The 24,300-nt window shown below is 49.8% G+C and overlaps 10 protein-coding genes across 10 annotated transcripts, besides 1 other annotated feature; 5 read left to right on the top strand and 5 right to left on the bottom strand.

Moving 5' to 3' along the window:
* Positions 1 to 24,300: part of a sequence feature (contig 1.131 1..116788(1)) that runs on past the window's edge.
* ANIA_07713 (C3HC4 finger protein) lies at positions 572 to 2,119 on the bottom strand (the record flags this gene model as incomplete). The annotated part of the gene is made up of 2 exons (XM_050612071.1): positions 572 to 1,913; positions 1,969 to 2,119. 2 exons carry the CDS (start codon positions 2,117 to 2,119, stop codon positions 715 to 717), a joined length of 1,350 nt encoding a protein of 449 aa, XP_050468029.1. The 3' UTR covers positions 572 to 714.
* Positions 3,491 to 4,804, top strand: ANIA_07712 (putative NUDIX family hydrolase; the record flags this gene model as incomplete). The annotated part of the gene is made up of 4 exons (XM_675889.1): positions 3,491 to 3,616; positions 3,766 to 4,383; positions 4,452 to 4,584; positions 4,683 to 4,804. 4 exons carry the CDS (start codon positions 3,491 to 3,493, stop codon positions 4,802 to 4,804), a joined length of 999 nt encoding a protein of 332 aa, XP_680981.1.
* ANIA_07711 (ADP-ribose diphosphatase) lies at positions 5,059 to 6,330 on the bottom strand (the record flags this gene model as incomplete). Its single annotated transcript, XM_050612070.1, has 4 exons — positions 5,920 to 6,330; positions 5,769 to 5,861; positions 5,359 to 5,599; positions 5,059 to 5,297 (listed from the first exon to the last, which is right to left on the bottom strand). The coding sequence occupies exons 1-4, from the start codon at positions 5,968 to 5,970 to the stop codon at positions 5,059 to 5,061; spliced, it is 624 nt and encodes a 207-aa protein (XP_050468028.1). The 5' UTR covers positions 5,971 to 6,330.
* ANIA_07710 (HAD family hydrolase) lies at positions 7,761 to 9,101 on the bottom strand. Its single transcript, XM_675887.2, has 2 exons — positions 8,909 to 9,101; positions 7,761 to 8,845 (listed from the first exon to the last, which is right to left on the bottom strand). Exons 1-2 carry the CDS (start codon positions 8,915 to 8,917, stop codon positions 8,099 to 8,101), a joined length of 756 nt encoding a protein of 251 aa, XP_680979.1. The 5' UTR covers positions 8,918 to 9,101; the 3' UTR covers positions 7,761 to 8,098.
* ANIA_07709 (tRNA A64-2'-O-ribosylphosphate transferase) lies at positions 10,440 to 12,074 on the top strand (the record flags this gene model as incomplete). Its single annotated transcript, XM_675886.2, has 4 exons — positions 10,440 to 10,789; positions 10,873 to 10,907; positions 10,982 to 11,154; positions 11,205 to 12,074. The coding sequence occupies 4 exons, from the start codon at positions 10,440 to 10,442 to the stop codon at positions 12,072 to 12,074; spliced, it is 1,428 nt and encodes a 475-aa protein (XP_680978.2).
* On the bottom strand, positions 12,027 to 13,044 carry ANIA_07708 (aldo/keto reductase family protein). Its single transcript, XM_675885.2, has 2 exons — positions 12,502 to 13,044; positions 12,027 to 12,448 (listed from the first exon to the last, which is right to left on the bottom strand). Exons 1-2 carry the CDS (start codon positions 13,015 to 13,017, stop codon positions 12,113 to 12,115), a joined length of 852 nt encoding a protein of 283 aa, XP_680977.2. The 5' UTR covers positions 13,018 to 13,044; the 3' UTR covers positions 12,027 to 12,112.
* ANIA_07707 (alpha-actinin, sarcomeric (f-actin cross linking protein)) lies at positions 14,460 to 16,862 on the top strand (the record flags this gene model as incomplete). Its single annotated transcript, XM_675884.2, has 3 exons — positions 14,460 to 14,720; positions 14,784 to 16,391; positions 16,448 to 16,862. The coding sequence occupies 3 exons, from the start codon at positions 14,460 to 14,462 to the stop codon at positions 16,649 to 16,651; spliced, it is 2,073 nt and encodes a 690-aa protein (XP_680976.1). The 3' UTR covers positions 16,652 to 16,862.
* On the top strand, positions 17,148 to 18,738 carry ANIA_07706 (putative RNA binding protein; the record flags this gene model as incomplete). The annotated part of the gene is made up of 7 exons (XM_675883.1): positions 17,148 to 17,186; positions 17,250 to 17,318; positions 17,607 to 17,638; positions 17,713 to 17,750; positions 17,822 to 17,882; positions 17,935 to 18,004; positions 18,061 to 18,738. 7 exons carry the CDS (start codon positions 17,148 to 17,150, stop codon positions 18,736 to 18,738), a joined length of 987 nt encoding a protein of 328 aa, XP_680975.1.
* Positions 19,041 to 20,747, bottom strand: ANIA_07705 (WD40 repeat domain-containing protein; the record flags this gene model as incomplete). The annotated part of the gene is made up of 6 exons (XM_675882.2): positions 20,357 to 20,747; positions 20,185 to 20,298; positions 20,094 to 20,133; positions 19,934 to 20,029; positions 19,245 to 19,870; positions 19,041 to 19,177 (listed from the first exon to the last, which is right to left on the bottom strand). The coding sequence occupies exons 1-6, from the start codon at positions 20,364 to 20,366 to the stop codon at positions 19,041 to 19,043; spliced, it is 1,023 nt and encodes a 340-aa protein (XP_680974.1). The 5' UTR covers positions 20,367 to 20,747.
* Positions 20,915 to 23,780, top strand: ANIA_07704 (WD repeat PLAP family protein; the record flags this gene model as incomplete). Its single annotated transcript, XM_050612069.1, has 4 exons — positions 20,915 to 20,932; positions 21,225 to 21,332; positions 21,422 to 21,875; positions 21,925 to 23,780. The coding sequence occupies 4 exons, from the start codon at positions 20,915 to 20,917 to the stop codon at positions 23,778 to 23,780; spliced, it is 2,436 nt and encodes an 811-aa protein (XP_050468027.1).

Here is a 24,300-nt window from a genome sequence, read left to right as displayed (position 1 = left end):
CTGGTGGGCGGAGGTGCCATTACCCTGACTCTTTTTTATTGGCACCAAGGGTCGAGATAAATACGGTCACCACCAAAAAACTTATCTTCGCCCTTATTGTTCATAGCTCTCGTGATCCTTATAACGAGAGCAAGACCCAGGAACAAATCATTGTCGCAGGGACCATTTACAAGACTGCCTAAAGGATCATCTACCTTGGTTAAGCAGGCGCTTTATACTTGGGGCCCAGCTGTTCAAACTGGGTCAATGCTGCAGCAAGCTGTATAGCTACTGAGTCTGAGGATATGGTTCTCTAGCCAACTGGCCGCCTTGACGTGTTTGAGATATAGCCTCACTTACGTGGTTCATGATATGCCTAATCGGTCTGCAATGGTATCATTTGTCTTTCATTCTTCAACTACATGTAGGCAGTCGTACCCTACCAAACTCATAGGATATCGATTGAAGCCCAGGTGTCTCCAACAGGTGATTGGCCGCGACGGAGGTGATTGGGAAGAGATACAATAGAATATGCTGATGCGCTGTGCACTAGTGCCCCTCACTCCTCCCTAGATGATACGGCTAATTAGTGAAAGGCTGCAAAATATCTAACGCCAGGATACTCTATGCAAATGTAGGTATGATAGGTTACTAGTAAAAACATCGAACGTCTGACTGGGAGATGTGGCACGAGCAATGCAATAGGGGGTATTTTGGTTTGACTGTTTGATTTTATCACGGGAAATAAATGCGGTGCTGTATTGAGTCAGTCGCCTGCAGAGCTTGAAAAACTGTGCTTGGGAAATTTACCTTCTGTTTCACAGGCTCACGACACATAGGACAGCTTGCCCTTTCCTTGAGACATCCTTTTGATGGAGGCATGAGCTCGTCTGCGCACCAGCGGCAAAGTATCGCATGTCCGCAGGGAAGTAGTACAGTGTCAACAACTTGACTCATGCAAATCTTACACTCCATGTTGATGGTCATCTCTTCTGTTTCCTTGGGCTCAGGACGAGCTTCCTTGGGCGCCTCTACTAGCTTTTTGGTTTTACTCAGTGCCGGTGTTCCGGCTAGGCTGTTTCTGTATATAGCCCGGTACTGGCTGGGCACGTCTCGCAGCAACTCGTCAAGGTACGGATCATCATGTAGGGTTCGGCTGGACGCTTGGTGCTGCATGGGTGCGTATTCCAAGCGTGCTGAAGGTCTCGTAGATGTTTCGAGGGTGGTGCTGATGGCGGGCTGGTTGCTCTGGCTCTGGGTTGTCTGTTGTTGTATGGATGGAGTGCCGGTGTAGGTCGTGGTAGAAGTCATACTCGCAGGTCGTGCCCGCACGCGTGAAGACTGGATAGATCGAGCTCTGTTGTGAGCTGGGATTATCGGCGTTGGTGTCAAAGTGGTTGTTCGCTGGTTTCGCCTATGATGAGAGCTCCCTGCAGATGATCCAGAATGAGGAAATGCATGCGCATTACGACTTGTTCGATAAGATGCTCCTGAGTTCGACGCGGGGTCTAAAGCACTAAAGGCAACAGCGAAAGGATTCGGAGTAGGCCGATGCTGCGGTTCATTTTGTACCTCTGATAACCTGGTGGGCGCCGTAAACATCTGGGCCGTCTGCGCAGGGGATGATGTATGGGTATTCACGTTGGAAAAATAAGAAAACCGAGGCATCGGACCGGCCGTTGAGATATTTGTTGGTGGTTGTGAGGCAGGAGGCCACTGGCGCGGCAGATTCGTGAAAACATTAGACATAGTTTGGGCCGAAGAAAGGGTATCGAACGAGTTATTCGTATTCGTATTCATGTCAATTGTACCCATGTTTGCAAAAGTCGCACTGGTTATGGGAGGTGCCGTAGTGATTCCAGAAGTTCTATTGTTCATAGTCGAAACTTCGTCGTTCGGGAAAAAAGGCCCGCTGTATGGCGGCATAGACAAGCCTGCAGAATGATCGGCCTCAGTATGGCTACTTTTGGAAACGCGAAGTATCCTTACCTTGTACATTGGAATTAGAGACAGCTTCGTACAGAGAGGCCGCGTCAAATGGCTGCGGAAGATCATAGTCACTGGGCAAAGACATGCCGGGAACTCCAGTAGAATGAAGGCCAGCTTCCTGCATGTATGAGGGAGCAAAGCCAGAGTCCATAATGACGAGCTTCGTAATGTCCGTTGGCTGACGGAAGCTAGAATCTGAGCCCACCGTTGGAGACGAAGTAATCCTTACACGAAGGACGTGACGGAGGGCAGATTTTCACTCAAAGGTCTTTGGGGATCTCGAGAACGCTGCTACCACTAGTGGGAGTAGCTAAAGGCTGAGGCGAAATGGAGAAAGTAGTGGTATGACTATTGAGAGCGGGGTCAGCAAGACCTGTTATTCTGGTAGACTGATTTCGAGATCAACGATCCTGCTTGAAAAGAAGTAGTCTGCAACGAAAAAAAGCGAACAAACAAAGTAATTAGTACATGGGTAATAACATTGTGAATAACGACGGATGTTTCCGGAGTTTGAACAGATTCCAACATACCAAAAGAGCCCAATATCTGGGTCAGTTGCCTTCGTGATAAGACTGGAAAGAAGGAATTTCGTCAAAGATATCGATGCGGAGGTAATGGTAGATTGAGCTCAGCTGGAGACAATAGATGGCATGCTTCCGAACGTAGATATTGTTTGATTGAACATCTCTCAAGCCCTAATCTGACGAGCATCCGACGGGTGAGGAGAAATATTTGTATATGCCGTTCTCCTTACCTCTGTAGAAGGATAATTCCGACCACGGGATTGATATGACAGGTCACAGAAAGAGCAGAACTGTAAAGCTACAGGAGTAGTCCGAAAGCGATGTTTTGTTGGTTTTTGAACAATTCCAAAAAGAAACGGCTACTAGAGTACAAGAACTCTTGCAGCCATGGCAGTTCGGAGACAGGCAGTCTTAAGAGATAAGGCCCGGGGCGAGAGGTGATATATAGCAGTTCACAGCCATACGCTGGAGACTGAAAGGCGGCTCTGTGGTTTGTGGAACAACCAGGCTGGAAAAAGCCTTGACAAGCACATTCACTTCACTCCACTTTTGTTCACTGCTCTCCTTATTTTTTGTCTCAGTGCTGTGGACCGATCAAATTCAGACGCACGAGTCGGACAGTGAAGGGCAAGAGCCTGAGTAACAGTGGCAGAGCCGTCGACAGCCGCACCCTAGGAATAGGAGTAGATTTGGTCGATGTATGATCGCAGATCATCAGTGTCAGGGCGAGATTCACGGTCGTGGCTGCAGGCCAGTGAGCTATGAAGGAGAAAAAGATCAAAAAGTTCCAGAGGTCAGTCGCCTGAAGAGATGAAGAGTTGACTGTTTCTAGGCTGGGGCCACCACCAATGAGGCTGGTACGTACTCAAAGGTCAGCGCACATCTAGGCCATGCAACCACAGATCCTCATTTGCTGGAAAACTACGAAGTGCAGGGGCAAAGGGGCAAGCGAAAAAGAAAAAGGAATAGGCTCTAGCCGAGAGAGCAAGGGAAGAAAAATGAGCACAAGAGGGAATCCTACTCTAGTCAGCCAGACGGAAGTCAGCACCGCAAGTGGTGGTGGTGGTCCGACCCCGCAAGATGATCTGGCAGTCAGAGAATCTGCCACTGCTGGTCTGCCAGCAGTAAAACGCCATTCGGAGCATGATGCATTTTTCCTTCGGCTGAGAGCTGGCAAGGAACCTTCCTTACATATGGGCGAGAACATGGCTGTGCTCAAAAGGGCAAAGATCATTGATTAAAATATGATGCTAAGGTCTGGCCGATCCGACAGCTCTGGTGGGTTCCCGCAATCGCCGACCCAGACGTCATCTTCCACTGGGACCATCTATCATTCCTCTATGGAGCAGTAGCTGGACAAACTAGCCCATACTCTCGGTGGTCTGATGCGAGACTGACACGTTCATTACTTCCCAACCACGCTCTGCTACGTCTTTTTCTTTTTTCCTTTCTCTTTTTGTTTTTGAAGAGCCGCGAGCCTCGGCTCATGCTTCGGGGACTTAGGCCGTGGCAGCGCTTTGCCGTTACCTCCTCCAGCTTGCGACCGCAACTTCCGGTCGCGGCGATGTCGACTTCTGCCAGCAATCTTAACAATGGACTGGGATCCTTCTCTGTCAGCTGCCCGCCGGGGCTATCGAAAGAGGATCTGTCACGATTTCCAGCATTCCGTGTTTGGTTTGCCACATTACAACGCTCTTTGAGTCGTCAAAAAGACCCATCGCACGAGTTCCATAAAGACCCTTATTTATTGCGCAAAATCGAAGTCCAGGCGGTGGATTTCTTCCAAGGAGGGAGACTGGGCTTTGTGAAACTGAGAGCAGAAATATCGAATGCTGGCGGCGAGAGTCTTCCTGGGAGCGTTTTTCTGCGCGGCGGAAGCGTTGGCATGCTAGTAAGATCGCGCACACCTACAACACCTCTTGAGTCCGTAGCATTTCCATCTGACTGCGCCACTAATAGCTTCTCCTTCAACCGCACGATGTTCCTTCCACTGAAGAGGACGATAAATGGGCAGTCCTTACGGTACAACCACGCATACCCGCTGGCTCACTTGCGTTCTCGGAGATCCCAGCAGGAATGCTAGATGATAGCGGTACGTTTGCGGGCAAAGCGGCGGAGGAAATACAGGAAGAAACAGGCTTGACAATTCCACAAAGCGAGCTGGTGGATATGACTTCTCTCGCATTACAGTCACTGGACGAGCCGGAAGACGGCGAGACCCTTCAAAAAGCAGTATATCCATCCCCCGGTGGCAGCGACGAGTTCATACCCTTGTTCTTATGCGAGAAACGAATAGCACGCAAAGATATTGAAGCCCTACAAGGAAGATTGACTGGCTTACGGCAGCACGGAGAGAAAATAACGCTAAAAATTGTGCCACTGAAGGACTTGTGGAAAGAGGGTATACGAGACGGAAAGACTCTTGCTGCTTGGGCATTGTACACGGGTCTAAAGAGAGACAACAAACTCTAACTGAAAGCGATGCATTCGATCTATCACGAATGTCCAATTTTAGCATCATTAAGTAGTGGCGAAATGGACAATCTATCGGTCTATGGTAGTCGCATCAGAGCTTCAGTTTCTTCGCCAGTTCGATGCCTTCCGCTATTGTCCCAATTCGGGCATCAATAGCATATCCCTCGGCTTCCAGTCTTTTCAGTTCATCAAATAAGGAAGCCAGCGGCAGAGTGAAGCACTCTATGAATTCGTTGTCCTCAAGTTGTGGCTTGGGATTTTGGTTTTCAGGGAGAGACATGTCCACGCGGACATGGACCATGTTCAAGTTTGTGTTACAGAACCCTGGGTCTAATCAGGCCAGCATCAGCACGGCGACCGTCGGCGAATGTGGCGAAGATATATTACTTACCGTTGTACATGACCGTACTTGTCGCGTCGGCTACGCCTACATACCCTGTCTCCTCCTTGAGCTCACGCACAGCGCACTCCTCGACAGTTTCATTGGGATCGATGAGGCCAGCCGGCACTTCAATGACGACTTTATCGATTGGCGGCCTGTATTGCTTCTGAAGGAGGAGCTCCGGGCCGCTGGATTTGTCCAAAATGGTTACAATTCCGACACCATCTACCTCACAGTTTGCAGGTCGAGTCTGTTTCATCGAAATAAAGATCAGTAGACATTCGGAGCGAACATTTGAGACATCATGTTTGATTGTCTAGCAAAGCCTTGGCTCTTAGTATCAGCAATAGCAATCCGGAATAGACCGCTTGCATAGACGTCAGACGACGGACGGGAATAACCGTTTCATCCAATCTTACCTGTCTTTCCGCCGACTCCCAAGTTCTCTCGACGCCATTGGGGTCGCAATAAGTGGTCTTAACTAGTCTCGTCCACTTTGCTTCGTTCGGGTCCTAGAACGGGTCTCTGTCAACGGAATATTTGTCAAATGTCGTGCTCAATAAACCGTACCAGGGGCCCTTTTGACAGGAACTTTGACCTGGCGTACATTGGATCTGACATCCTGAGTCCGAATACCGATCGAGGTCAACAAACAAGCGTAAATGTGGTCTGACGGTGAGGCGAAGAGAGCGAGTCTAGAAACAGATTGCCAGTTCTACGCCGCAATGATGTCCGTTGCACGTCGCACTGACCTGGGTCCGAGAGGTCTATTGGAGGGTTCAAGACAACGGTGCTGGGCAAGAGACTTGGACGGGGAAAACGAGGGGCACGCAGAGAACTCCAGAAAGCAGGCCTCAATTCCCACCGCCTCTTCTATTTTTGACCGCCCATTTTATCACTTTTAAAAAGAACGAGTTCTTAAATTGGCAGGACAAAGACGCTAGCCTAGTTCAAGCGAATCTCAAGCGACATTGTATCTTGTCCCTGGCCGAGATTGCAGAATACGTACCCGTCAGCGTATTCGCCGTCTGGACTTTGGTGTTCAATTCTCTGACATAATCCTGCAAAGGGATTTAGATTCTAGCCTGCCTGGACTCTGGTACAAAGACGACATACTCCACACCGAGGGGGTGGGGTTCAATTCGTCGCGACGCACAAGGTACCGTGGGCCATGACGTACTATACGGATTATGAACGATCAACTATCTCGAACATGGAATTTGCTGGTCACATCCTTAGAGAATAAGGCTACCGCCAATAGTGGAGATGCAATGAAGATACAATGATGTCGAGCGCCGCTCGTCATCTCTGATCGCTACTGAATTAGTAAAAAGGTAAACATAACAGTATATATTTTTAAATGGTTTTCGCCTCTTCATGGCAAATGAAGGGTTGATTGATGTGTCAAAGCAACCTCTTTGAGTTAGAAGTGATTCTAGAAAATTACGTTAATCGTATTGGCCCGGATTCTTAGCGGGCCCATCAGGTGCAGGTGCATCTTGATGTGCTGCTAAAAGGACTCTAATACAGCCCAATCTTAACGCACGGACTATTGAGATCTGAATCGCCACCAGCAGACAAAGGCGTTTTGCCGGTCAGAAGACCGTTATCATCCTGGCGCAGTTGCCGCAGTGTTGGAATCTTTGTGCGCGATCCTCCGCTGACAGATCATATTTGACACTTTGAGGCTACTCAATTGAATGTAACGGGGCCGCCGGACATAAACGCTTCTCCGAGGTCAGAGGACCAATTTTATTCCCCTATAATCAACAAGGCCGGATGGCATAGTGACTTTACCGCTTGGCTAACCGGCATCGTCCCTTGTGGTACCGCAGCGGACATTCAAAGGTCACATCCGGCGCTTGCTGTACGGTGTAAGCATGTATTCCGTACTGTACGTCTCAAACTGCAAATCAGCATGCCTATCCAGTAAATCTGGCAATCCGGCCTTCGGTGAGCGGATCTAACTGCTCCTTGAGAGTCCGCACTTATATTGCGGACGCTACCGCGTCCGCGGGAGAAACGATGTGCGTATCCATGGTATCGTCCGTACTTCGGCCAACTTGGAGGTCCGCTTCTAGACCTACGGAGTAGACGCAGTGTTTCGCAGACTATTTCGCTTTCAACTTCGGCGCCTTGGGCCAAATTGTTAGTAGTGAGATTCCAGGTAGATTCCTTGACTAGAATATCGGCACATATTTGAACCGATGGTCTATTATGACTTGTGTTATTCATCTGGGTATGAAAAATAGATTTGTGGAACCCTTTGTATAGTTGCTTTCAAATAAGCGTATTTAGTGTGCAACGGACTTTAGTGTGGCTGTTGCGGTCCCGACCCTCGTTTCATTGGATCAGAGTGTGGTACAGGGAGCCTTTAGTAGTTTGAGCTACGCAGTTACTGTGAAATGGTATAACGGAAGACAGATTTAATTCTCTTTTTATTGTCTGTTGCAGGCTATGGGTATCTTCTGTGTCCATCAGAACCTGTCTATGCTTTAATCAAGGGATCACTAATTCGTCTACCCACCCGAAAGAATCTGGATGTAAAAGGCCGAGCGCAGATATGCTCCCTGCTAAGACTTGGCCGCAAAAAGGAGAGCGGGACCGTCTCCCGCGGTTGGTAAAAGCAAAGTGCGGGAGCATGTTTGTAGAGTAATCTTCAGAAAACTGAAATGAAATAACCGAAATTGAAGAAAGGAAATGCGCCCGCTGTCGTGACATCGTGTAGAACCGAAACTTGGAAAGCAACTTAAAGAGAAGCGACGGAAGCATCCTCGCCTTCGATCTTCTTGAGGCATTCAGGGAATTCGCTCCAGTCTCTCATGACAACCTGAGCGCCGAGGTCAGTGAGACGCTTGGCCATTTCTTCCTGCTTCTCCTGAGTGGTGTAGCTGCCGACGTAGCCAATGACTGCAATCTTGGCGCGAATTGCACTCAGAGCACCAGAAATACTGTCCTCAACGGTAACAGTCTCCTCTGGCGTCTTTCCGCACTTCTCGAGCGCATGGAGGTAGATGGCAGGGTCAGGCTTCGAGGTGGGCTTGGGAAGAGAAGTGGCGGCACTGAAGACCTTGTCGTGGTCGAAGAACTTGTCCTGCCCGACCTTCTGGATAGAAGCACGGACACGGCGCAGAGCGGAGGAGGAAACGACGGCGAGATCGTACTTCTTCTCATTGAAGAGCTTCTCGACCTGCTCAGTGGCACCAACACAAGGCTTGGCCTTCTCAAGCAGCTTAGCGATAACCTTGTCTTCTTCCTTTGTAACATATGACTCGAGCTCCTCCTTGGTGAGCTCGAACTTGAACTTGGCCTGAAGAGACTGCATCATGCCACGGAAGTTCTGGCCGACAAAGTCTTTGATGAGCTCTTCACCGGTGTAACGGACGGTGAGGCCCTGCTTTTCGAGGATCTCATTGGCGAGATCGGCGCAGGCCTCGAAGGCCAGTTCCTCTGAGAGGACGAGGGTGTTATCGCAATCGAAGAAAATCTCTGTGATCTGAATCACAAACGTGTTAGTGTTAGTGGCAGTCAAAACATTGATCCTCGAAGTATATCTTACCTTAGGCATGATGGATGATGTGCAAAGAACGTTAATGAACTTTTGAGAATGGATGTGTTTATCTATTTGCGGGGGAGGAGAAGTGGTGGAAGTGGTGGTGGCGGCGCACGGTTGCTGGAAACGGAAGAGAAGGAAGGAGTGTTGGTTGGCTGAGTAGGCAATGGAACGAGCCACGAGATTGAGGATATTGCCGGTCTTTAAGTAAATTTGGAGCGCGTCAGAATCAGAAGCATATCAGGTTCCTCAAAGAGGGGAAGCAAATGGTCGTGGGTAATTGTTCCTGCTTGGGCGGGACAGCGGGGCCTGCGGTCATACTGTGACGTTGAGAACTTGATGACCGCAACGCAGCACACCGAGAGACGGCGGGCCTCGGGACTCCACTGGCGCAGAAAATCGCACCGCTAGGCCTATCAAAGACTGCCTTCCTTAGCACGCCGATTCTGGTAAAGTTCATGCAATACAAATTGGGATTAGCGCTGTTTGAATGGGAGCCTGAGACTGGTCCCGCAGCCGATATGGAAAGGCGCAGAAAACCGCTTGTTCATGGGGAGAACCAAATCGAATCACTTTCATCATTCACCATACTCCTTTTCCTTTATGTTTTTTTCTTCTTTTTCTTCTTTTCTTCTTTTCTTCTTTTTTTCTTTTTCTTCTTTTTTTCTTTTTCTTCTTTTTTATTTTTTTTGTACTTCTGGATATTGTGGATAGTCCGTCTGTTCAGTCTACCGGGCCGTGTCTTTGTCATAGGCGGTTCTCGTTATAGTCGGGTTGGCATCCGAACCAATTGGTCCTGAATAGCATCAATGTCCGCCGAAAACGAAGAAAATTGGTGACTGAAACCGCCGCGTCGTTATAAGACAAAGCAGTTATCCCTGACAAACTACTGCTATGCGGAGTACAGTGTTCCAGCGACGCCTGGTTGGACTCAGTATATACCTCAGACCCTAGAAGCGTCCCCGTAGTGTTGAGCCCAGGCTGAGCCACGAATCAGCGCTTGATCTTATGCACTATCTTCCGGTGTAAGGGAGCTCTTAAGTCTTGGTTCTACGTAGCCGTCGTAATTATCGAGAGTCGATGGACAATGCAACCGTTCCTTCGACGCCAACCCTGCGTTCTTCAGGTCTGGCCAGATCCCTCGTTGGCGGCTGAGAGTCGGTACGCATCAGGTTCTTCTGATACATTCCTTGCAGCAGTCGTCTCCTTCGTTTCGTAGTACACCATTGGACGAAGTAGGGGGCATACTTCACGATGCGGATCAAATATTGGTCGATGCCTCAATCTGGACCCAGTCCTGTGGTCCACTTTACAGGCTGACACTGTGTGCATTCTATTGGTTCGAATCACCAGCGCCAGGCCTTGCGCAGCCTGGCAGGACTTGGACGCTTTGACTCGGACAGAATAATCCTAGTTCAGCCATTTTATACAACCGGCCGTGGACAGACTCTAACTACATACACTCCTTACCTGTTATCCTATGGCTCTGTCTCCTATCCCTTGATTCCTCTTCTGCAGCAAGACAAGCAGACTCGACATGGGTAGTGTCGCCAATTCAGACTTCCCCGTGTCCGTATCGGCGCTTCACTTCCCCTCCTCTGAGCAGCTATCTGTATCCCAGACACTAGCCTCCTTGCGACGATCTGCACTTTCCGTCAACAACCGACTCCGCTCTATCGAGGCTGACGCTGCATTTGTCCGTGAGGTTGCTGACCATTACGGCCTACCCTTGATCGCCAACGAAAGATGCGGGAGTTGGTATATCCCGCCCGATGTCAAGTCTGGGAGCGCTTACTTCAAGAGCACCGACGGACATACTGGCCAGTGGGATTTCAGCTTTCGTAGACTAAACCTGCAGATTCTACCAATTGCCCGCCACCACGGGGGGTCAGTGAGCCATCCATGCCTTCTTAACGAGCTGCGGTGTTAATTCGACTCTCAAACTAACCATCGCGGTTTGACCCATGCAGGTGCATTATAGTGGACTCCACTCGTCGTGGCAAATGTAAGTAATTTACCTCGTTATTGGCATATTGCTGCCGTTAGCCACTCTTTCGCTCTATCTTAACGGACCACCAGTGATGCCTGATGCCTTGTCAAAGACTATACCTATCTGGTGTGCCGTCTTTAACAGAGCGTTGTTCCCTTCAGAGACTGCATATCATTCCGTCGAATTGCCGCCGAACTACTTAGGTGCCTCTGAGGAGTCGCAGATTGAGCAAAGGATCGACGGTTTTGTCCATTCACTCAAGGTATGTACGAAAAGAGCACCAGCCGCCGAGGTGGGCTGATCGAGTTGTAGAGTCTTAAACTTGATCTGGATGATCTCAAGCAGCAGCTGGGGAAGCCAATACGCATTGCTTGGGCAAACCGGACATACTTCCACCCAACAGACCTGAGCAAAGGAGAAGCGTACAATCTTTTCGTTCTTTGCTCGGCTTCGAAACGGGTCCATGGGGCTGAAATATCCGAAGGTGGCTATATCCAAGGTGCAGGGGATGACAGCGAAGCTTGGGCCCACGGTCTTACACCAGCTGTATTTTGGGCTCACAAATCCACGCTCTTGACACGGGCAGAAGAAGACCTGCCCGAGGTGATTGCGGATTTGATGCAGGAGAGCCGTAAGCAGGGTTCGGGGCAGCAAGCGACACTTATCGCGCCGTCTCAGAACCTATATGTCAGCCGAACGGATCCTAGCTTGGCTGCCAATGGTCTCTATGACCTGGTTATTGATTGCAATAGCAGCGCAGAGACTACGGAAGAGAAACCCAAGCGTCTGAATCTAGGCTGTATATCCTCAAAGCAGGGCGGCCGGGACCTCCGGAATCATTTAGACAAGGTTCGGGATTTCGTTAATCTGCACCTGGCCTCGAGTCCGTCACAGTCTCTGCTTGTTATGTGCGAGTCTGGGAAGGACCTTTCTGCTGGCACCTTGCTCACTATAATCTGCCTGTTCTATAATGATGCGGGTAAGTTGAATCGCTACCAGCACTATTCCAACCTTACTCTGACTGTTGTAGGTGAGTTTGTCGGACCTCAAACGCAACCGATAAGTAAACAGTTCATCCGACAACGTCTTGCTTGGATCGTGTCATCGAAACATGACGTGAACCCATCACGCAGCACGCTGCAGTCTGTCAATGCGTTTCTTATGCAACGACCGGACTATTAAACTCTTTAATTGCATTATTATAGTATTGGACAAACGATCTACTCATTCTCAACAGCCTCCACAATGGCTCCAGCACTTCCCTGGTCCAGTCCGTCCAGCACAGAAATATCCTCATCGGTGATGTTGAAGTCGAATACGTCGGCATTTGACACAATGCGCTCTGAATTATCAGTCTTCGGTAACGGGACCCATCCCTTCTGCAATGCGTAGCGTATCAGGACTTGTTGTGTCGACTTCTTGTACTTCTTGGCAATCTCGACAAGGGTAGGATCGTTGGCCTTATAATTCCGAACAATTGGCGAATAGGCCTCGACAATGATTCCATGCTTCTTGCAGTACTTCTCGATTACACGTTGCTGGGACCAGGGGTGGAGCTGTGTAGTTCAGCTTAGCATGCCTCTGGCGCCGAGAATTCCTGGAAACCTACCTCAATTTGGTTCACGTGTGGCGGCCAAACCTTCGCATATTCTTTCATCTCTTCGATATGTTTTACACCGAAATTGCTGACCCCGATACTCTTGGTTCTGCCTTCCTCTAGCAGCTTCTCCAGCGCTTGCCATAGCTCCTTCCGACCTGAAGATCCAGAGCTTGAACTGTGTATGAGGAACAGGTCCACGTATCCATCTTTACCGCCAATCTTATTCACACTTTCAATAATTTTTTCGTAGGTTGCTTCAGGCGAGCCTGCCGGGGCGAGAATCTTGGTGGTGACGAAGATCTCGCTGCGAGGAAGACCGGATTCATGAATCGCGTCTCCAACCTCCTTCTCGTTCGCGTAGAACTGCGCAGTGTCGATATGACGGTATCCTGTTTCAAGGGCCTTGAGGACTGACTGCTTGGTTTGTGTTGCTGGCGAGCGATAGACTCCGAATCCAAGCCGCGGAATCTTGACCGACGAGTTTGGAAGAGGCAGGAGGTCGGTGATCTTGAATTTGTTCGACATGGCTTGTTATCTTGCTGAATAGCGTGAGATTCTAGGGACAAAAAAAATTACGTGGTCTCTCGTGGGCTGCGACGAGGTGATATAGACGTTGGCGGGGAGAAATTCGGTTGGTGCCCCGCTGCTGCCCATGATATCATACGCCCGTTCCATTGCTTGCGATGGCGCAATCTTTGCTTGACTCACTTTTAATTAGGTACAATGCAGTTCATTAGTACTAATCTGTTATTATTATTAATGGACACCCGCCCTCTCTTCGTCTTCAATTCTCCTCTCTGGCGTATTTTGATTTGTTTCTTCAACTCTGCTCGTTGTCGGAGCGCAAGTCTCAAAGACGCCGTGAGTTGCTTCAAGCACAGGCTTCGCAGCAACTTCAATAGTATGAAGGAAGGGTAGATGGACCGTTGCTGCGCTGGCTCCGACGATTTTCCAGCGCATATTGAAGAGCGAACGGCGAAACCATCAGACATTCAAGAGCTTCTGATCAACGAAAGCTCGACACGAGGCCGCACGCCCAAATAATCAGCTAGCCGTGCTGTTGTATCAGCCCTCCATAAAGCCAAATGACCGTCCAGCCACTCAAAAGATGGTCGCATAGACCCCACCATATTTTGCTTTTGTTAACGAGACGTGAGCAACTCCATAGAGTCCATCCGAGTTTGGCCTGGCCCGATATCCAAGGAGTACGAGGTGGATAATCCGTCTTGAGCTGGAATGGGTACGAAGAGTAGGCATGGTCGAGAATTCTCACACAACCGGCCCAGGTGAGGTCTAAAGATGGTTATTGTTCTAAGACATTATAAACAGTGCGGTTGAGTTGGGCTTTGAAGGGTAAAAATGATGGTATGATTCTAGGACAAAGCGTAGCCTCGGCGTAAGTATAGACGACACCAAATATAGCGCAATACCATTTATGCAGTGGGCGCTCTAGAAGCATTCAGAATGCAGCAACCGTTGTCGGCTCGCTTAACAAGATATCTTACCTACTCAATAACCATCTATACATACGGAGAAAATTGCGCCTTACACAAAATTTAACTAAAAATGTCCGCATCCCCTCGCTGGGACCCAAGGATCGGAGGTAGAACCGCAACCCAGAGAATGCTGGGCAGTGGTTGCTGTGGGGGCGGAGGGGACTGTTGACAATTGACATGCTCGCTGGACGAACCCCTTGAACTCCAATCAATGACTCGATCGAGTATTCTTTTTATCTCCCAGCCAGTGTTCCGTTCACGGCCTTGCCTTTGTCCAGAATACGACTGAGCACATCGTTCTCTATCTCAGTCTCATTTCTATGAAGATCTTGCCCATTTTATCCCGGCGATCCCTCTATCAATAGAAATCTAGCAGCTCTGCTCAATCCCCTCTATTCAAGTCAAACGCATCCTCACGGCACATTTTCGCTTGCAATTCCTGAATGTCCTCGAACCTGCATATCGCTCAACATGTTGACGGTTGACGAGTCGTGGGTTAATGTGCAGCAGAAGACATTCACAAAATGGTCCGTCCACCCGAAAGCCATCCCCTCCGTCGAAGCCGGCCTGCTCACCCGCACCGCCCATGTTTCGGAGCTCGCCAATGTGATCTCTTTTGTTCTCTATGGCTCGGATTCAGCTGACTTCATCTTCTATTCTTGCAGGCTCAATAACAAGCTAAAGGTTCGCGATATTTTTGTGAATAATCTGGTGCCGGAACTTTCAAACGGGGTAAGTCGTCTATAGCTCCAGCGCGAAGCCCGTATTGCTGATACTGCGCTTGCTGTTATTCAGGTCACACTTATCCATTTACTCGAGATCCTCGGCGGAGACTCACTCGGTCGATATGCTGCCAACCCAAAGCTTCGTGTGCAAAAATTCGAAAATGTTAACAAAAGTCTCGACTATATCAAGGGGCGGGGAATTCAGATGACCAATATTGGTGCGGAGGATATTGTTGATGGTAACCAGAAGATCATCCTAGGTCTAATTTGGACGCTTATCCTGCGGTTTACTATTAGCGATATCAATGAGGAGGGCATGACCGCGAAGGCCGGCCTCTTACTTTGGTGTCAAAGGAAAACAGCATGCTATGAGGGTGTGGAAGTTCGAGACTTCTCTACGAGTTGGAACGACGGCCTCGCATTCTGTGCGCTCTTAGATATTCACCGGCCAGACCTGATCGACTATGACTCTTTGGACAAAAACGACCACCGAGGAAACATGAAGCTAGCCTTTGATATCGCCGCGAACGAAGTCGGTATCCCTGATCTACTCGATGTCGACGACGTGTGCGATGTCGCCAAACCCGACGAACGATCCTTGATGACATATATTGCGTACTGGTTCCACGCCTTTTCCCAGCTGGAGAGGGTAGAAAATGCGGGACGGCGTGTGGAGAAGTTTGTGAACAACATGCACGGCGCATGGGAGATGCAGAACTCTTACGAGAAAAGAATGAGGGAACTCTTACGATTGATTCGCGCCCAGCGTGAAGAGTGGAAAAACGCCTCATTCGAAGGGACATACAAGGACGCAAAGGAGCAGGCCTCCCAGTTTGCCATGTATAAGCGGAACCAGAAACGTCAGTGGGTAGCGGAGAAATCAGACCTCGCAGCTCTCTTGGGAAATATCAAAACGAAGCTTAGCACGTATCGCCTTCGTGCTTATGATCCTCCGCCAGAGTTGTCTCCCGAAGCCTGTGATCAAGAGTGGGAATGTTTGACCCGTGACGAGCATGAGCGCAGTCAGCTCATTAACGAAACCATTCGAGATATTAAGAACGCTCTGCGCCGCTCATTCGCAGATAAAGCGAACGACTTCGCGCTTACCTTGAAGACGCTGTCTCTTGCAATCTCAGGCCTTGACGGAGACGTTGAAGATCAACTTGCCCACGTCAAGCGACTGAACGACAACTTACCGCCGCTCGATGCCTTCTTGGAAACTATTGCGGAGCTTGATGAGCAATGCCAGGAAGCAAATGTTGAAGAGAATGACTACACAACATATACATTGGACGAACTGGCTTATGAGTTGAGCCTGGTTAAATCGAGTATATCCAAGAAGATGGCTTTCCTGGACAACCAACTTGTCGCGCGGAACATGACAAATCTCACTCCTATTCAATTGGAAGAGTTTGAGTCAGTGTTCCGACATTTTGACCGCGATTCATCCAATACGCTTCAGGAACTCGAGTTCTCCGCCGCGCTTGCCAGTTTGGGCCTTGTGTATGATGAGGAAGAGATGCACCAGGTCTACGTGGAAACATGCGGTCCTGCTAGGCTAGCTCAAGGTGCGGGTGTCAGTTTCGAGCAGTTCATACGTTTTATGGTCAGCGTAACGGAGGATCAGAACACTGCAGAACAGGTATTTCAAAGCTTCCGAGAGGTCGCAGATGGCAAGGTATGTACTTTCGGTGGTCTGAATAAGTAGGGCCCAAATTGACCTTTTCAATATAGCCGTACGTCACAGAGCTTGACCTTCGACACTCTCTCATTCCGGACGAGATTATCGAGCACCTTGTCAAGACTATGCCTCAGCACGAAGGTCCAGATTTGTTAGAAGACAGAGACCTTCCCAAATATGACTACATCAGCTTCATGGAGAGGATGATGAACGACAACTCCAGTCAGGGCAATGCGCCTATCAACGGCAGCGTGTGATCCGTTCTTAATCAATTTTATGGTCTTTCTTTAAATTACCGTCTTGTTTGTGGTATAGGTGTTGATTGGTACTCAATGGCGTTGGCGATGGCCATCTTTGCATTGTGATATTTCTCGTTCGTTGTCTTCTGGTTTACATGGAGACCTACGCATCACTTGCACTGTGTAGACAATCCGAAGATATGAAGCAGTAATTCCCACCAAAAAAAAGAAGAAGAAGAGGAAAAAGAAAAAGAAAAAGAAAAAGAAACAGAACCATGTTCAAGTAGAAACAAACTGATTTTGTTTGTTCCGGGATCGGGCTTCAATGTACAAATGGTACCTGGGCCACGTGATTCGCCTGCGCCTTTGGCAAGCTTCTATCCCAGTCTTGGAATCCCTATGCATACTTCGTCCATATCTTCCTCCTAATCATCTGTGTTACAAACTCCGATATATTATCTAGATCGACCGCATTCTTCTCCTTATATTTGCAATATCCCTCCTTCGCGTCAAAATGGATCGCAGTTTGGATGAAATCATCGCAGAACGGCCGGTCAGTCCGCGACATCCGCAGCAGTCTTCTATTCCGTTGAACGTCGCTGATGTGCCTATCTAGCAGAGGCAGAATCGCGGCCAGAACAGAGGTCCACGCAACCAAGGTCGCCGCTCCAACGGCGTAAAAAAGGTACAGCTTACTTGGGCCAAGCTCAGCACCAGCCGAAAGGAGTTTATTTTGACTAATTCGCTATTCTTCACTTGCCAGGTCCTTCCTCCTCATCTTCCTCTACCTCTTGTTCCTCTTCTTTCGCGCCTTGCTCCAGCATTGTCATAAGCAAAACTCAAGTGCGCCCGTGTTTTGTCTTTTGGATAGACCTGGAGGCTACGAGAATCGCCACAGAAAATGATGCAGCAGTTTCATGACACCTGATTTGATTTCGGGCTGACCTTGTTTCTTTTACTCTGATCACAACAGCCTTATCGAGATGAACGTGTTGATTTGGACCTGTAAGGCGGCGCCCTATCAGTCTCACCTGCGATTGTTCTCAATTTAACTAACTGCTTCTCTCCGCGGAATACAGTGATTGGGTTCATGATAAATATGAAGACGATCGAGACAGTACGTTCTGAACCTACTTCAACGACAGAATTGGAATGCCCAGTGTCTTTGGTCCTTACACATACTTTCAGCACGTCCTTCACGTGGCGGACGACGGCCTCGCGTAGACCGATACTCCCCGTCCCCGGACCGGTATGGTTTACTCAGATGTATTGGACTATAGACGACGCTAAACGGATGCCAGTAGTGCGTCTGCGGGTACCAGACTTCGCATTGAGAATCTCCACTACGATATCACAGAGACCGACCTTGAAGTACGTTATTCCATAAAGTTCTGATATCTTATTCTCTAACAACCTTCCTTTGATAGGAGTTATTCTCCCGCATTGGGCCAATCTCAAATGTATCCCTTGTCTATGATCGAGCTGGACGCTCCGAAGGCGTCGCCTACGTTACGTACAGCCGTTACAACGATGCGAAAACCGCGATAGCTGAATTCGACGGCGCCAACGCCAAGGGGCAACCGATCCGCATTTCTATCACTTCCTCCGGCCCGCGACGAGACCGGAATCCCTTTGATACCGCTGAAAAGCCAAGGGGCAGTCTCTTTGACCGTGTTGAAAGACCCCGCGATGCTCGCAGTTTAAGTCCTGAGAGTCGAAGCGAAAGCGCTGAGGGCGCCGGACGCCGTCGTCGCCGTCGCGGAGGCGGTGGTGGAAACTACCGTCGCAGCGACGTTTCGAAGCCCGCCCCCGACCACATTGATCGCTATATTCCGGGCCAACAAGCCCCAGCTCGCCGCGCTGGTGGTGGCCGACGACAGGGCGGCGATGGTCGTCGTGGAAACCCACGACCCAAGAAGACGCAGGAGGAACTCGACCAGGAGATGGAGGATTACTGGGGTTCCAATGCTGCTGCTGAGACAGCTGAGCAGGCTGCTGCTCCGGAACAAACAGCAGCAGAACCCGCGCCTGCTGCCTCTGCCGTTGCTGCGCCTGCTGCGGCGGCGGCACCGGCTGCTGATGATGATATTGACATGATTGAATAGAGGACCGTTGTTCCCACACATGGTTTCGTTATGTATGTTGCGAGTAGCTATTTAGGCGGCAATTCTCATATTCAAAAGTCGCACCCTCAAATATGCGGGTCTACATAGAGGTCTATTCAATATTATCCCATCTCTGTTCATATTAACCGGACCCGTCTTAGGCTTGTGCGAGAATCACCCTCCCTAGAGTTCTACGCAGGTTAGAGAAGTAAATCTTACGACACAATTAGACGAAGGGTTATTGGTATTAGATTCTCTATATGACTATACACTTGTCTTCATTGGGACATGCGCAGTCCGAATCAGCGCCAAAGACCATACGGCTCTCTGCATGCCTTCCAGAGCTTGATCGTTCCGTCTTCACTTCCAGTACCGTATAATTTACCGTCGGGCGAGAAGCTCACTGACCAGATAGGGCCGTGATGGCCCTTTTGGACTTCTATTGCGAGTTAGTATAATTATAGAATCAAATAATGCGAGAGAAACACGCATAGAGGACGGCATACCGAGCTCATCATCTGTGTGCAAGTCGTATACACGTGCCCAGGTGTCGTCCGCGCTGCCAGTAACTAAACGGGCCGTATCATTGTTCACCGCCGCGCTGGCAACCTCGTACCCGAAGTCAATCTTCTTGAGGAGTCTTCCAGGAGTATGTCCATCGAAAAGGTAGACGCTCTTTCCTGCAGCAACAGAAAGGATACCGGTATCGTTGGGGCGGGTTGCGAGGGTGTTCAGTTCGCAGCTGCCGATGTTGCCCTCGACGGGATACTCGACGACCGGGTGGCGGGAGCGAAGATCCCACCAGCGGATTTTACGGTCGTCGGCAGCTGTAGTTAGGATGTTGTAGTCCCGATTCCAGACGATGGACTTAATGGTGCCACCGTGAGCCCCGGGACCGATTTCATAGCTCGTTGCAGAGGAAGTTCCGTCTTCGGCGGGAGGCGCTGATGAGGCTGTGGGGGACGAGCTGTTGCTGCCGCTGCGTGTCAGGTCGAAGATTCGGAGTTTCTTCTCGTAACCGCCGGTTGCGAGAACTTGAGGAGAAGGTTGAAGGGGGAATGCGACCGCTCGGACTATGTGGGAATGTTGGAGGGTGTGAAGGCATTGGCCCGTGTGAGTGTCCCAGACTTTACTGCAGTTGAGCGGGAGAAGTTAGGCGATTGCAATATGGATATAGCCACATAGTGCGACTCACGCAGAAAAGTCTGCTGCTGCAGTTGCGGCTATGTTCGCGTCGGTTGAGAGGCGAGCTTGCCAGACCGCTCCTTTATGACCGAGGAAGGTGCCAATCCTGGATTAGGAGTTAGTAAAGCTCCCTGCCTAGCAGACGAATTCCGGATGAGAACACGACATACCAATCACCAGTGATACCATCCCGAAGCATGGGATTGTTGTCTGACGGAGAGTGTCAATTGCTTTAGATCATACACTAGAGATCCAACATACCTTTACAGGCAGAAACAAGATAGTATTGGTCGTCCTCCACCGTGGACGAAAAACTAATATGGGGCACAGGACGAGAGTGTCCGTGACAAGTTAAAGGCACAACTTTAGGGATATCTAAGGACACATGTCAGCAATCAGCGGCGATGCCACACATAATGCACTTGAGCCGTACCTGAAGCCATAATGAAGTCAAAGCTTGAGCAAAACCGGGATATCAAATCCAGAATGGCCGTTACAATTAATGCAATATCAGATGTCCAACCCAGATAACCAGCCGGAGGCCCGTCGACGAAGGAAATGTATTTGCACAGAGTGTTTCGAATAGCGCGATAGTTGGATAACTAGAAATACAGTAGGAAATTCGTCGGTCTCGTCAAATCATCAGCGCTGTAAAGTGGGGGGTTCTGTATATAAATGACGGCGGAGGAGAGAGAATGACGAGTCGTGGAGTGGAGAGACAAAGCAGGCAAGAGCACAAAAAGCCGGTGAGGTAGAAAGACAGTGACAAACTGTACCGGCCACCCGCAGATACGCCCTTCTATAGAACGATTGAGGGAATGGAGATTCCGGCCCAAACTGAATCACGAAGCCGACTTTTGAACCTTGTGCCGTTCTAATAATCGGCGTTGCTGGCGGAGAGATACACGGCGCTAATCCCAATAGGGGCTAGCCCTCCAACACGTGAGTGTATACTTCGACAGCAAGAGGATGAAAACGCAAAAGGGCAACCATGGCCAGAAGCTTCGTAGTAGGCGGCAAAAGCTAAGCCAATTTGGCTCAGTACCTTCGAAGCAATTACTCACTTCATCATCACAGACCGACTGCATCTTGCTGTTGATTACTCATCTTTCACGAGGAGTACTTCTAGCAGCTTCTGGGCCTCAGGCTTACCGCCCACATGACGCCCCTCTTTCCTTGGAGATCGCCGGGGCTGCCACGAGCCAGGTCCCCGTTGGAGCTGGGGTTACTATTGGACTCATCACCTACCTTCACCTCACTCTATCCTTTGGGACGTTCTTACCTTGACCCCTCTATTTCAGTGCCACGTCTCCGACTCAATCACAACTCTCTTGTTCCGCAGTCTGTCCTTTGTTTATTGTATGCCTGAGTTCAAGATCTCCGCTGCTTTAGAGGGCCACGGCGATGATGTAAGACAGCTCCCCGCTCCTTGTGTTGACAACGCAGCCTCCACGAACCCAAGGCATTCGGCCACTAACCTTGTGTTATCTTCCGTCAGGTCCGTGCCGTGGCCTTTCCCAACTCTAAAGCTGTTTTTTCCGCTTCGCGAGATGCGACCGTCCGGCTCTGGAAGCTTGTATCGAGCCCGCCTCCAACATTCGACTACACCATCATCTGTCACGGTTCCGCATTCATCAATGCGCTGGCATATTACCCTCCCACCCCAGATTTCCCCGAAGGATTAGTGTTTTCTGGAGGTCAAGACACTATCATAGAGGCAAGGCAGCCCGGTAAGACCTCGAATGACAATGCGGATGCTATGCTACTGGGCCATGCGCATACGGTCTGTTCATTGGACGTCTGCCCGGAAGGGGAATGGATTGTCAGTGGGAGCTGGGATTCCACTGCCCGTCTATGGAGGATTGGAAAATGGGAGTCTGAAGTTGTTCTGGAAGACCATCAAGGGAGCGTTTGGGCAGTGTTGGCCTACGATAAGAACACTATAATCACAGGTAACTCCGCCTTGCACGGAGCACGGCACAGGTGCTAATCAGAACCCAGGTTGCGCGGACAATATAATCCGAATATTCAATTCGTCTGGGAAGCTGCTCAAACGCATTAAAGATTCTCGGGACGTTGTTCGGGCTCTGTGCAAACTGCCGCCTACACATCCCACTGGTGCCAACTTCGTCTCTGCAAGCAACGACGGGGTGATCCGCCTATTCACGCTGCAAGGAGATCTTGTTGGTGAACTTCACGGTCACGAGAGCTTCATCTATTCACTGGCCGTTTTACCAACGGGTGAGCTGGTCAGCTCCGGGGAGGATCGAACAGTACGAATCTGGAACGAAACGCAGTGCGTACAAACTATCACCCACCCTGCGATTTCTGTCTGGGGTGTCGCTGTCTGTCCAGAGAACGGCGATATCGTTACAGGGGCAAGCGATAGAGTTACGCGAGTTTTCACTCGGGCTCCCGAAAGACAAGCGAGCGCGGAGGTGCTGCAACAGTTTGAAACGGCTGTCAGGGAGTCGGCAATCCCCGCGCAGCAGGTCGGAAAAATTAACAAAGAGAAGTTGCCTGGCCCCGAGTTCTTGCAGCAGAAATCCGGCACCAAGGACGGTCAAGTGCAGATGATCCGCGAAGCGAACGGCAGTGTTACCGCTCATACATGGTCAGCTGCGTTGGGGAGATGGGAATCGGTCGGCACTGTTGTGGATTCTGCCGGTAGCAGCGGAAGGAAGACTGAATATCTGGGTCAGGATTATGACTTTGTTTTTGATGTTGACGTTGAGGACGGCAAGCCCCCTCTTAAACTACCCTACAATCTTTCGCAGAATCCATATGAAGCAGCGACCAAGTTCATCGGTGACAACGAGTTACCAATGAGTTACCTTGATCAAGTCGCTCAGTTCATCGTTCAAAACACCCAAGGCGCGACTATCGGACAGCCCAGCCAGGAGACTGCAGGTGGTCCCGATCCATGGGGTCAAGATAGGCGCTATCGACCTGGGGATGCCCCTGCTCAGTCAACAGCTATCCCTGAGTCGCGGCCAAAAGTACTTCCACAAAAGACCTATCTATCAATCAAGTCTGCCAATCTCAAAGTGATCTCAAAGAAGTTGAACGAGCTCAATGGCAAGCTTGTCTCGGAAGGTTCAAAGGATCTGTCTCTGAGTCCTTCGGAGTTGGAGACGATAGTATCGCTGTGCAATGAGTTGGAAGCCTCGAACACTTTGAAAGGCCCCTCGGCCGTGGAAGCGGTCGTGATTTTGCTCTTTAAAGTCGCGACAGTGTGGCCAGCAGCGAATAGGCTGCCTGGTCTTGACCTCCTGCGCTTATTTGCTGCCGCCACTCCTGTAACAGCCACGGCAGACTATAATGGTAAAGACTTGGTCTCCGGAATTATCGAGAGCGGAGTATTCGACGCCCCAGTCAATGTCAACAACGCCATGCTTTCAGTCCGAATGTTCGCTAACCTCTTCGAGACCGATGCTGGCCGCCGTCTCATCATTGACCGCTTCGATCAAGTCATCGCCGCTATTAGGACATGCCTAACAAACAGTGGGTCTTCGGTGAACCGCAACCTCACGATTGCAGTGGCGACTCTCTATATCAACATCGCAGTATTTTCGACGTCGGAAGCGAGGAATCTCAGCATCGAGTCGAACCAACGGGGTCTGATACTTCTAGAAGAACTTACGGGGATGCTCCGCAATGAAAAGGACTCGGAGGCAGTATATCGCAGTCTTGTTGCTTTGGGGACTTTGGTCAAGGAACTGGTGAGCGAAGTGAAAGCGGCTGCGAAAGAAGTGTACGATCTTGGTGCCATTCTGCAGGCTATATCGAGCTCTAATCTCGGAAAGGAGCCAAGAATCAAAGGTATTGTCGCAGAGATTAAGGACTCTCTGCCGTGAACGGCGTTTGGATTGTTCGCTTGCACAGCCGGCCTACAGCTTGAGTCTATGCGCCTCTATGAACTTCGATAGATTTGATGATTAGCAGAGATCCCAGATACGACGACGCTATTATTGCATCCATTGATTTCTGATAGCCCCTTTCACTCTTTTTCTGGTGTAGCAAGCATCGTCCGAGTAGGGCATTTCTCCGCCTCCACACAGGCCATAAATCGTAGCTTAAGAACGTCGTAAGTTCTCCCCCAAGGCAGGGGGCCTCAGGCTATTGGTGGATCTTCCGATTTGGAGGACTTCGTCGGGCCTGTCCCATTTAGGAATGTCATACCCTATAATCATCATTCCCTACCTATTTCCAAGTCCCATACGCCCAGAGACGGGGTACCGAGATTCAGCTTAGTGCTCAAAAGTAGAGTTATCAATTTGGTGATAGCACTACGGGATGTCACCATTGAATACAAAGAACGCTAGACATAAAGCAGCCCTCCTATCGCAGTAACAATGACATTAGAATTCAGGTATA

Source organism: Aspergillus nidulans, chromosome IV (assembly GCF_000011425.1).
Source record: "Aspergillus nidulans FGSC A4 chromosome IV".
Lineage (NCBI taxonomy): Eukaryota > Fungi > Ascomycota > Eurotiomycetes > Eurotiales > Aspergillaceae > Aspergillus > Aspergillus nidulans.
Note: the sequence above shows the minus strand (reverse complement) of the source record. Positions and strands in the feature narration are given on the sequence as shown.